The sequence below is a fragment of the Parasteatoda tepidariorum genome, chromosome 1, assembly GCF_982258835.1.
Source record: "Parasteatoda tepidariorum strain Cologne lab strain chromosome 1, Ptep-v5.0, whole genome shotgun sequence".
Lineage (NCBI taxonomy): Eukaryota > Metazoa > Arthropoda > Arachnida > Araneae > Theridiidae > Parasteatoda > Parasteatoda tepidariorum.
The window spans coordinates 27,431,023-27,444,280 of record NC_141755.1 but is presented as its reverse complement, the minus strand read 5'-3'; the positions used below and the strand labels follow the sequence as shown (position 1 = coordinate 27,444,280).

The 13,258-nt window shown below is 29.1% G+C and overlaps 1 protein-coding gene across 1 annotated transcript in view; it reads left to right on the top strand.

The window, feature by feature from the left end:
* The window catches only part of LOC107442085 (kinesin heavy chain), a 59,923-nt gene that overhangs the window by 26,815 nt on the left and 19,850 nt on the right, over positions 1–13,258 (top strand). Inside the window, exons 5-14 of the mRNA XM_016055554.4 lie at positions 2,083–2,131; positions 2,217–2,272; positions 3,151–3,238; positions 5,082–5,206; positions 6,185–6,289; positions 6,369–6,517; positions 8,178–8,326; positions 10,507–10,775; positions 11,706–11,912; positions 12,939–13,088. Coding sequence (XP_015911040.1) covers positions 2,083–2,131; positions 2,217–2,272; positions 3,151–3,238; positions 5,082–5,206; positions 6,185–6,289; positions 6,369–6,517; positions 8,178–8,326; positions 10,507–10,775; positions 11,706–11,912; positions 12,939–13,088 — 1,347 coding nt within the window. The remainder of the gene's footprint in view (positions 1–2,082; positions 2,132–2,216; positions 2,273–3,150; positions 3,239–5,081; positions 5,207–6,184; positions 6,290–6,368; positions 6,518–8,177; positions 8,327–10,506; positions 10,776–11,705; positions 11,913–12,938; positions 13,089–13,258) is intronic.

The window sequence follows — 13,258 nt, the reverse complement described above, 5'->3', positions numbered from 1 at the left end:
AAATTCTTGTTTTTTCTCTTAGTCTGTATTTCAAAACATGCGAGCTATAATCATAAACATTTATAAAAAATTGTGTACAATTATTTTAAAAACAACTTGAGATATCGTGTTTAAGGTGGTGTAAAATGTGAAAAAAAAATCTGATTTTGAGATAAATGCATTTAAGGACTTAAAACTGTTAGTCTACCCAGTGTTATCACCTTGCACAAAAACTGATATAACTTTGTTAATAAATGAAGTACAAAAAGTAAAGTATTTTTTAAAAAGCTAAGAGTATAGGAATTCTAAATTTATAATGAACTCAATTTCGATACTTTGCTCAAAATCATGTTTCTGCACTAGTCAGATACCTTAGGCTAATTATATAGTCCTCCCTTTCATTGTTGTTAGAAAAAAAGAAATGTAACAGAAGCAATAATACAGTAAGTGTTATTAAGTTCTATAGTTAAACAAGTATTATATGGTTAATAATAAGAAAAATATACAATAAAATTGTGTTGCTTGCATATGCGAGAGAGTAACATGAAAGTATTAAGTTTAATTTCTGCGGAGGAAAGTCAAAATAACATTTAAAAAATATGAAACAAACATAAGAAAAATACGAAAAGTTTTATAATACGAAGAAATATAAGGAGAAAAATTACCGCTCATGAAAAACTGAGAGTAAATAACGATACATGTAAGGTCAGTATATTGTCAAATAGATCTCATGGACTCCACCTGCTTTACCAAAACTTATGATGTTCATAAATAATTTCTTCCATACTCCTGTTCTGGAGTTTTTATGATTTTTTTTTAAATCTATAAGCAAAAGGGCGTTAGTTAGAATTATGTAAAAAACTGATTCATATTTATTTAAAATTTAAAACGTATTAAGTATTGAAGTTTGCATTGTTGGGCGATCCGGGTATAGATATTTGGTTATTAACTTGCTGCCTATAAGATAATAAACATTAATGTTTGAAGCAAAAATTGCTTTATATGAGACTTATTTGATTGATGAATAGCCCCCTTCGAATTTATCGAATAATTATTAATTATGATTAATGATCATCGTCAAATTTATAATATGTTTGCAAATCAATATGACATAAATTTGATCGCATTTATAAGCGTATCTTATCACAGTCGAGTCCATAATCAATCCATTTGCTCTGACCCAATGGTTTCATGTCTGGCACCCCTCGCAAACATATTATTAGGTGGTACATTAACGATTTTTTTCAAAGCTCTGTCACCAAGGAAAATAAAGTCATAGATTAAGTACTTGAAGCGATGAGATGATTTTAAGTTATATAGACAATCTTGCCGAGTAGAATCATCTGGGCTTTTGAACAGACAAATAACTTAAATATTTTAAAAGCTATAAAACTTTTTTTAGAAATCGCCAATTTGGAGATATTTTTCCACTTGGAGGAAAATTATCAAAAATGACTGCCTTATTCTCAGTTTTTGCAAATTTTTATGAGCCCAGGTAATGCAGCATTGGAGTAGGTATTTCAAAATGTAAAAAATTAAACCACAAACGCTTTTCATTTTTACAAAACTATGACTTTTCACCAGATTGGCGTTTTGCGCCATTTTCAAAATAAGCGTAGAGAGTCTGAACATGACTTAACTGTCATGAGTAACAGTTGCAAACTCACAGCAGTTGTCTTGAAAACGATTCAGAAGACAAGAACTTCTACCTAACAATGAGACAAGAAAAAGGAAATATCCAGTCAGTAATGGAATTCTAAACCTAGAATCGTTTAACATTTGGAGTATTATGTGTCAGCATGTTTTTAAGACGGAAACATCATCCAGAACCGAGATTTGAACCTATATCATCAGTCTCAATAGAAGCCATCTTGGTCATCTTGGTCCACTATGTCTATAATACAAACGAGAGGTCATTTGGATTATAGTATACTAAAGTAATAGCCTTAAACTCATCAATACCCCTTAGGTGTTCAATGATGATTAAAGATGCATAAATTATATTTTAATAGTACAAAGTATTTTTTTTATCTTCAAAATTCATATTAATTTAAACCAATATTATTTGTTCAACATTCATCAAACTAATATTACTTGTTTCAGATTTCCTATTTTGAAATTTATTTAGACAAAATCAGGGATTTATTAGATGGTAAGAGTTTTACTTAACATTCTAAAAATTACTGAAAGTGTGTTGTAATTTTAAAATGAACTAATGATAAATATTTCAATTTTAGTTTCTAAAACAAATTTATCAGTACACGAAGACAAAAATAGAGTTCCTTTTGTAAAGGTAAGTTTATCTCAAGATAATCAGATTCAAAATTTATAATTCAATAACTAGTTATCACCTATATTTTATTATAGAAAAAAGAGATGAACATATGAACTCTTCTGAGTTTTAGTCGGCTTAACAGAAAAACAAAATTAGTAGTATTTTTATAAATTAACATTTCTTCTAGGATTTTTTTTTATTATTGTACTATATTTTTAAAGGTTTAAAATATATTATTATTTTCTCAACAAAAATGCTTTAAACATAAAATAACTATGCGCAAAATAATTTTTTTCAAAATCACCATAGTTTATGAAGTTATTTGTTAACATTTTTTTTGTACAAAAAATATTATAAAAAAACATTGATTTTACGTGGAAATGTCAATATTTCTTGCCAGATTCTTTCCAGAGTAGTACTTACAAATTTTATTGCGCCTGAAAAAATTTATTGATATATTAGTGCTAGTTCAGAGTTTGTTTAAAACAAGCAAAGAAAATCTTTATTTCTCAAAACAAATATTCCAAAATTCAAGGAGACAAATGCTATGATGATTAAATTTCTCTCACCTACTGATATTTTAGACTAAAAACTATCTGAATCATGATCATCGAGATTTACGAGTGATATTTTCTTTATAAGATTGTGACAATTTTCAATCTTTTATCATTCAATATAAAACAATTTATGCATAAAAGACGTAGAACTGGGTGATATTTTCACCACTGCTCGAGTCTGACACTTCATTGTTTTTTTTTATTTATTTATTTATTTATTTTTAAAAAATAAACCTCGGTTGACGTTTAGAAGATATCATTAAGTCATTACAGAATAGTTTATTATGATGTGCCTCGCTGCAAATTGTTTGTATTAAATTTTGCACATGTTCATGACAGGGTGCGACAGAGCGATTCGTCACAAGTCCTGAAGAAGTTATGGAAGTTATAGACGAAGGCAAATCCAATAGACACATTGCAGTTACGAGTAAGTTAATCTCTCTCACTTTTATTGTCTGTCATTACTATTATAGTCGTTTTCAATAAAATACCTTTCTAATGTCTGTTAGCAACATATCTAAGTGAAGAATTCGGGCATCCATAAACTGGGCACTCATTTCTTCCAAGTTTCAAAATCTGAAGAAATTTTTCGAAAATTACATGTTGGTTACGATTGCTATACCCGAGTCAGAATTAGAAATAGGTTTCAGTGTCAAATATCGCAACCATTTTAGCTTTTTCATATTAATTTTACTTTTATTTTATAACCGTCACTGAGCAGCCTATCCAATTTTTGCGTTCACTTTTATCACTGTTCAACTCCGCAGCCTTGAAATTTTGAACCCAGAAGACAAGGGAATTCCGGTATAAAATATTGGGGAAAATTTAACTCCGAGGAGGACTTTTTGTTGGAACTAACCAGCATTTGCTTTACATAGAGAGGAAAACCACGAAAACCTCCCCCGGTTAGTCTAATTGCAAAGGGACTCTAACCAATGATTTGTCTGCCACTGAGGATATTTTATATCAACACCGAGATGCGTGCGAGACAAGTGCGGAATTCGTATCGAACTGCCATCGCTGGGATTCGAAACCGGGTCACCTCATTGGGAGGCGAGAGCTCTATCCCCTCCCCAGAGTCACCATGCCTTTTCTCATGTTAATATAATTATTACTTTCTATTCTGGGCCTAGACGCTGTAATTATAAAATGCTTAGTTAATATTAGATTTATGAAAATAAATGTCATCTCCCGAATGAAGTAAAGCTGGGAGTTCATTCTAATAACTTTTGATTGTTAATAAACGGATTTTCACTTACTATTCAAACTTAGTGGCTCGCTAGTCTAATCCTAAATATGCAAGTTATTCGTGCAAATGGTATGGTGAGTTTATCAAGCAGAAAATGTACTTTCTCTGAATGAACATATCTTCTTTGTTTGGTGGATTTATATTCACAATTTCCAGAATAGAATGTGTAGCGTCTGTCTGAAAAATGTGTTTCCAATAGTTTAGGAATCAAAACAGTCGAAAATTTGAATCCCTTAATATTAGTTACACTTTTTTACGTATTTCACTATATCCCGAGAATTTTTCAATGCTCAACTTTAAAATGCTTGTTATTACAGCACTTTGAAAAACATGATCAATGTAGGTAGTTTTATCACTGTATTGGAAAAATACTTGCGAATCACAGTAGTAGTTTATAAAAAATAGCTAGCACATAATTTAACGAAACGTATATTTTAATGTTTCAGTTTTTCAATTCACATGGCCTACTAGCAAATACATACTAAAAATAATTAAAGAACTTGCCTGGTTGAGTAGAACGTTGGGCTCATGAGTTTAAATCCGACAGGCTGAAGAATCTCTGTGTATCAAATGGTGATGGGTTCATGATAAATCTGTCGCGGTCACAAAGTCCTCCTTGTTCCCATAACAAATTAATCCCTCCGGGGGTACTTAATTGGAGTCTCTGAATCAGGTCAAATTTACGAACTCTGGATGAATGAACGGAGTATGAAAGGATCCTCCCTGTAAAACGGGCTGTGACGTGTGTGTAGCTGAAGTAGTATTCTTGGTCCGCAGAAACAGCCACTGAGAAACCAGAAACACGCCCTTTGCATTAAAATAGCTTGGTTTCCCATAGCAGGCTTGCTCGCATTGACAATTAGCATTAGTAACAACAACAACAGCCCTCTATTATTTCAAATTTAAGCATACATTTTAGAATGATTAATTTATTTTAGTAGACGATTTTTTGAAATATTTAACTAGATTCAACTTGATAGCAGTAATCAAAATAATAATAATATATATTTTTTAATTTTAGATATGAATGAACATAGTTCAAGGAGTCACAGCGTGTTTCTAATAAATGTAAAGCAGGAAAATTTGGAAAATCAGAAGAAATTAAGCGGGAAACTATATTTAGTTGATTTGGCAGGTAGTGAAAAGGTAAAAACCTTATTTTATGATACTTCATAATCAATAACAGGATAAAGATAAATTATATTTTTATCTGAATATGATTTTATTTGTTATTTTGGATTTTTTTCTACGCATAGAAAGCTGACATTGAGTTTTTTAAAATTTATCTTAAGAAACTCAAATAATTTTTTTTATCTTAATTCTTTTTCTCGTTCCAGATTTTAATATTTATTTGCTTATTCCAGATTTTATTTATTCATTTACTTATTAAAAGAAAAGAAAAAACAGGGAGGACTGCTATTTTAGTTGCACGAACACGTGCGCTTGGCCTCGTCCTCAAGGAAGAAGTTTATCTTTAAATAATTATTTAATTTAAAAAGAAAAAAAATAGTTAATTAAAATTAAATACACAATATAAAATTATTTTTAGATGCATATTTTATTTAAAATTTGGTATTTAAAAAAACATGAAAGTGTCCAACATCATGAAATTTCCAAAACGTGAAATTGGCAACATCTTTAACAAATCTTGAAATTAAAAAATTAGTATTATTTTTGATAAATGCTTTAATTTCCACTTCAATTACAGGAAATAACTTAATGATTTCAAATCTTAATATTTTATTCATAAAACTCTATTTTCATATTTTGACAAATATTTGCTTCAAATCTTTTGTGGCAAACTCCATCGCATTATGCGTCCTTACTTAAGATTTTAATTTTAATTTACCTTACTTTTTAGAAGCAAATTAAAAAGAGGAGACATTTAATTAAATGAATATCTTAAGGAGCTTTTTTCAAAAGAAATATTAATGCATCAAAAACGCTGCTCATAAGGCCTTTCTAAGACTTTTTTTTTAAAGCTCAAATCAAAATTATACTGCTATTAAAAAACAAATATAATTAGATTTTTAATTCATTGTATCAGGAACTTTGAATCTTTGATGCTAAACTTTAAATCAAATTAAACATCGATCATATAAATGTTTTTTTCTTATCATACAGGTTAGCAAAACAGGGGCCGAAGGAATGGTCTTAGACGAAGCAAAAAACATTAACAAATCTCTTTCCGCTCTTGGCAATGTAATATCATCTTTAGCTGATGGAAATGTAAGTTCTTTTTATCCGTTAAGAAAAATATTTTTTTAACGTACAAGCACTTTACTTTAAACTTAAAATTTCTTTTCAGAAATCTCATATACCTTATCGTGACAGTAAACTAACTAGGATACTTCAAGAAAGTTTAGGAGGTAACTCTAGGACCACCATCATCATTTGTTGTTCACCAGCTTCATTTAACGAATGTGAAACTAAATCAACTCTTGATTTTGGCAGGAGGTAATTTAAAAATTGATTCCAGTTAAACTGAGACATTTGGTTCTGAAAACAATATCGGTTCATTTTGAGAAATGTATCTTTCATTTAAGCATTTAGGTTTAGGTGAACATGCATAGGTTTTTGGAAATAACTCCAGACATACTTATTTTAAAATGGTTTTTGTTTAAATTTTAATTTTTAATGGATCAGTTTCTAATGTAAAAGTTACATTATTATTTTTAAAAAAATCTGACGGTATATGCGGAATTTAGCTTTCATTTTTTTAAGTGAAAAAAAGTTAAAACGTATCTACTGAATAATAGAAATGATAACTACAAATGAAAACGTGTTATTCATTTTTTTAATAAATAACATAAGAATATTATTTGTATTTGTGTGACCATTATATTTATTTTTTTAAGTAACATAAGAATAAAAAAAAGTTGGATTTGTTTCAAATAACGAAGGAAAACTTAATCAAAGTCAATGTGTCTAATTTTTTGTTTAAAAGAGCTGTATTTAGTTTACCATACTAAAAATCTGTCAGCAGTTTTACAACTAAACGTTTCAATTCTTAACTTGTATGTTTTTCGGAACGAATGAAATAATTTAAATTTATTGAGTTTTAAATTGATTTTTATGAATACATTTTTACGTTTGTAAAAATATAGGCTTTTTGTTAAAATAAAATTACCGAAAATTAGCGTTATTTCTACGAATATATATAATTATATATTTCTACGAATTATAGATTTAATTAGCTTGAGAGATACGATAAAAATTAGTTTTATGATACAGAATGCGTTAGAAATATAATACGAATAATAAATATGGTATACAACGAACTTACATCTACACTTTCGTTAGGTATTTCTATCACTGCTAATGCAAAGTGAATTTAAAGAATTCAAAATACTGTTACAGTTATTAAATTTTGAAAATATTTTTATGTTATTGTGTGTTTAAATTTCGTAAAATTAGCTTAAATATTGTAAAAAATTATTAATCGTTTTAACAGTAAAATTTAAGCTGTTTTTCAAACATTGAAAAAAAAAATCGATTTTCGAACATATGTTTTGATCGACAATTTTTCAAAAACAATAACACATTTCCTTATCAAATGAAAAGAAAACTTAAATTCATTCATTCTGAGATGCTTTTGAATTATATTTCGAAAATATTAGTCTAATAATCCGGTTGCATTTATTTATTTTGTTTTTAATCAAATTACAAAGTATGAAGCATATTTTGAACGGCTTCTTGCAACAAAAAAATTTCAATCTGATAACAAATTTATGAAGATAATAAAAATATTTTCATACAACTTATGTATATATTGTATGCAAAATGAAAATTTATGTAAAATGGATATGTAAAATAAAATAGTGATGCTGCCTAAAAATTTATGTTGTTTCTAGGAATATTCATGTAAATTTTCGTCTAAATTTTAGTCATTCTCATATAATAGTCAATCTCATATAAATTTTCAAGACTTAAGTCTTACTAAAAATATTTAAAATCATTCCTTAGTTTAGAGTTCTACGTAATATACAAAGCCGTTTAAGTCATGAATAATTTTGATTCTATTACATCAATCTGCACAAATGTTTAAACAATGCATATTTTTTTTTGTCGAATATTTGTTGCTACATCAATTTTAAGAAATTTGTGTGCATTTTAGAGCCAAAACTATTAAGAATACTGTTATTGTGAACGAAGAGCTAACAGCGGAAGAGTGGAAACGTCGTTATGAGAAAGAGAGAGAAAAGGCGCTTAGAACAAAAGCTCAACTCACGAGGGCTGAATATGAACTTAGCAGATGGAGAAACGGTAATATTTCTTTTTTTTTTATATTTAAATCAATCATTACGCATTCGGTGAAAGGAAGTGCCTCGCTTTCCAGAAATTTTCACTCTTCGCCAAGACCTTACCTTACAAAATACCTTACAAAATTTGAATAAATAGAAAAAATTGGAATAAATCGATAAAATTGGAATAAAAAAACATACCATCACTAAGCACAAGAATCTCTTAATCTTATCTTTCTTAAATTCTCACTCATCTCTAAGAATGAGTTATTTCATCCTCTAGAATATAATCCTTTTTTATCCAAAAAAGTAATATATAAGCTATTTTTCGTATTTTTATTCATTTTATTAATTTTTTTAACTTTAGAGTGTAAAAAGTGGATCGAAAACTACAAAAATCGGAGAAAAAAACAAAAACAATAAGGATCACGTTTATTGCTATGAAAAATATATTTCGAATGGACAAGATATTTCCTAGGGTAACAAATTCCATACAAGTGTAATAGTTTTTTTTAATATTAGGGCAAAGTTAAGATTTTAAATTACAAATGAAGAGTAAAAGTTTAAGGAAATGATCATTAACATATTAACCCCTAAACTGATAATTTGTCTCTAAAAAAATGCCCGTGTTTGTTAAAGAACCTCACTGTTTTCTTGAGAACTTAAAGAATCCATGATATTAAAGAAGCTATAATAAGTCATCTTATCCTCTATGATGTGTACTTAAAACATATAAGCAAGTTTTCTATTTTTCTTCCATTTTAGTTGGAATTATAGATCCTAAATTACAATAAAATTTAAGACTAAAGAAGACTAAAGAAAATACTCATAAAGTGCAGAGGGAAAAATTCCAACTAAATTATTGTCTAATGGAATGAAGTTAACTTAGTTCTTTTTAATGTGCCAGTCATTTATATTTGTCTACCGCTTTAATTATAAAATGCCAGTCATTTATATTTGTCTACCGCTTTAATTATAAAATATTTTGTAATATGTCTCTTAGAATACGTATTGTTAAGCAGAGGAAATTAAAAGATCTGCTCTTTTAGAGTTGTTCAAGCAAGGGAAATGACAGGGATATCGTTTGTTTGCTCTATGCACTATCGTTTTACAATGCGCCAAAAGAAAAATCTAATGATCCGATTTTCATGTTCTAGGGCTTAATGGTTCGAGGGGGTAGGCTGAAATATGCTAAATAATATGTACAAACGATATTTGTTTTAAGTTATGAAATCAGACATTTTAAATTATGAAATCAGAGACAAAATTTCACAAAATCAGGCTTCTTAAATTAGCCTAATTGGGGACATACCCTTGAGGCATTATGATTGAGTCCTAGAATGGGAAAATCCAATCATTAGAATAAAAGTTATACAGGGTGGTCCGTTTATTTTATTTATTTTTTTGATCACTGTACACAAAAGCTTTAAACTTTCAAAATAATTACTTCGACGTTAATGAAATAGATTGAGCAGCGATGGCTCAGGGGATAGAGAGCTGGCCCTCCAATGAGGCGAACCGGGTTAGAATCCCAGTCGATACGAATTCCGCATCCAGCTTGCACCGACCACAGTGCTGACGTGAAATATCCTCAGTGGTAGACGGATCATGGATTAGACTCCCCTTGCCGTCAGGCTAACCGTGGGAGGTTCTCGTGATCTTCCTCTCCATGTAACGCAAATGCAGGTTAGCTCTATCAAAAAGTCCTCCACGAAGGATAGTTTCTCACAATACTTGATCCCGGATCCCTTGTCTTCTGGATTGGATTAAAATCTACGAGGCTTAGTTGTTGTAAACCTAATAAATAGGTTCGGCTGTTCAATGACGGTTGTAAAGTAAAATTTAAGTTACATTAAAAACTGTTTATCCGGATTTCTTCGCCGTACCCTGTAGAATAGCGCTTTGAGATATTCTACGACACTCATAAAAGAACTTTAATTACAAAAAAAAAGTTTTCCTTTTCTTTTAATTTTAGTGTAACAGGTTAATGAAATCAAGCTACAATTTTACCGTGTTTAAAATGCTCCACTCGACACGCGAACAAACGTTTCAAACAAAATCGAAAAGAAGAAAAAGAATATCATTAGTTGTCATTTATTAAAAATATGATTAGCGAAAAAAATTTTAGGAAATGAGTGTTATTACAAAATTTTTCAAAATTTGTTTTATCAGAGATCTGTAGCAATATTTCTCTCAATGCAGGTGAGAATGTGCCTCATGATGAACAACTCATGATGAAAGACATCATGGAGAATAGTCTTACAGCTAGTCTTACGGATAATATTCCAGTCAATAATCTTCCAGTGAATATTATTCAAGTATCCGCGGAACCCCTCAGCAACGCAGAACGTGTCAAGTTTGAAGAAGAGAGAAGTAGACTATACGCGCAATTAGACGAAAAAGATGACGAAATTGATAGGCAGAGTCAATTGATCGAAAAATTGAAAGAACAGATGCTTGAACAAGAAGAAGTAAGTTTCATTTTCAATTCGAAGTTTTGGAGCAGTGATCGCCAAACCATCGATCCCGAGCTACTAGTAGCTCGGGGTGATATTTTTCGTAGTTAGCGTTAACGCTCCGATTTTCAAATCCTATTGATTCCTTCACGGAGCTGATAATCCAATTGTAAGATTTTTTTTAAATAAAAAAAAGTCGGTAGTTCTTTTGGTATGGTATCTCAGAAGCTTCATAAGTTTGGCGACCACTGTTTTAGAGTAAGAATTTATGCTTTATATGATAATGTGCCTAATTTTTAAACTTCATTTTTTTTATTGTGTTTCTAATAAAGTATAAGATCTAATAAAGTGTAAGATCTATTAAAATATACTTCAACAACTAATATCAATTCTTTTTACTTAACAATAAAAGCAAAATCTAAAATTATATCCATTTGACTTAGCAGTATTTAGCATTGATATCGTCTATTTTTGATAATGATAAAATAGTTTTAGATGTTTATTAATTACTCTTTTGTTTTTTCTACCTAGTGCATTTTTCTATTTTTTAAATTTTATATTAACATTATTATAAAATAACATAGTCTATTAACAGAGAATATTAACAGACTATATTTTTCTACCCAGTCTTATTTTTAACTCTGAATCTATCGATTATGAAACAATTTAGATTGAGGGTTACGATTTAATTGTTGTCAATTCCTTTCAAGCATGTTTTTAGCATTTTTTTTTCATACTATCACATTGAACTTCTTAAGATTTAGAACTAATAATTCAAAACTCTGAAATTTTGGTCTTTAGTAATAATTTAGTCTTCAAAAATCTAAATATAGTACAGTTGTTTAGATAGTAAATAATAGTTGTTTAAAAATTATGAAATTCTAAACACCATATGCATTTATGTGTTCTACTAAATGATTGTAATATTTTTCTTCTTTGATTCAGCTGATCACATCTACTCGCAAGGATTACGAGAGTCTTCAACAGGAGATGAATCGCATTCAGCAAGAAAACGAATCAGCGAAAGAAGAAGTGAAAGAGGTCTTACAAGCTCTTGAAGAATTGGCCGTCAACTACGACCAGAAGTCTCAAGAAGTGGAGAACAAAAACAGAGAATACGAAAGCCTGAACGAAGAGCTTAGTCAAAAATTGGTATATAAATTAATAAATTACGTTACATAGCATGCCTGAAAAGTTCAGTGTAAAAACATATTTAAGGATATTTTTAAAACATGCAAATTTTCGAATTTAAAAATATATTAAATGAAAAAATATCCTTGGTGGTTTTAAATTTATTTTGTTGATATTTTTAAAATATTTTTTGCACCGTTTGAATTTATTGTTTCTAATTCATTATAATGTTAGAATTTAACTCATAGATTCTTTTCGAATCTAGTGGCCATAAATTCCAGGTTCAATCACTGAACATTTTCAGTCATTTAAAAAAAATCAGTCTTTATTCAAGAAAGGGAGTTAAAAATATCTTTCTGAAAGTATGCATATATTCTTAAGCTAATTTTGTCAAAATCACTAAAATATAATTTAAGAAAGTCTTCCTCTAAGTTTTCAATTTTTTTTAACTTAATAAATCCCCATATAGAATGAAGTTGTCTTGAATTGTAGCCAAACCGTTTTGTGTATGTTCTTACTGGCTGAAAAATTACCTGGTAGGATCCAGTTTTTCCTTACTGACTTCTACATTTTTTTGAATCTCATCAATTAATGAATTAATAATTAATAAAAGCCAATAAAGTATTGTTTTCCGATAAAATATTTTACTATCCCTAAGTAGGTCCTTGCAATTCGAGAAGAAGTGAAGTAATTATGCCTAACCATGTTTTTTAAATCAGATTTAATTAGATACCTGTGAGCAACGTCACGTGTGTATGTCGAACCTGATTGACTTCTGAATTGATTTATCTACGATAATGTCACTTGCAGGTATCCGACTTAATGGTATTTACCTGTAATATTTATTTTGTTATTCTACTTTGTTTTTTTATGCAGTTTTCGAATTTGATTGTTTTCTAAATTAAGAATTTAAAACTAAAATCTACTAGTATAAGCAATATTAATATACATAACAGTGAAATAATTTTTATCCTAACGTCTTTCTATGTTAATTCTCATTCTCTTCATTCTAATTAATTCTAATTTATATCTTTGTTTCCCTTATAGTCGCAACTAAATACAGCTCAGAATGAACTACAACAAATGAAGGATCAAACGATGCATCAAAGGAAAAGAACAACTGAAATGCTGACAAATTTACTGAAAGACCTTGGCGAAGTCGGCCACGTACTGGGAAATAATTGCGCTGAAACAAAGGTGAGCACATGAAAAAAATACTTTTAAAAAAATTTATACACACCTACTTAAACTTTTTTTATTATAATACCCTATTAAGAGTTTATAAACTTTATTCAAGGTACTACTAAAAGTGTTGATTTGAGGATTATATTCAAAAGAGATAAATAGATATATATTTCAATTATGCC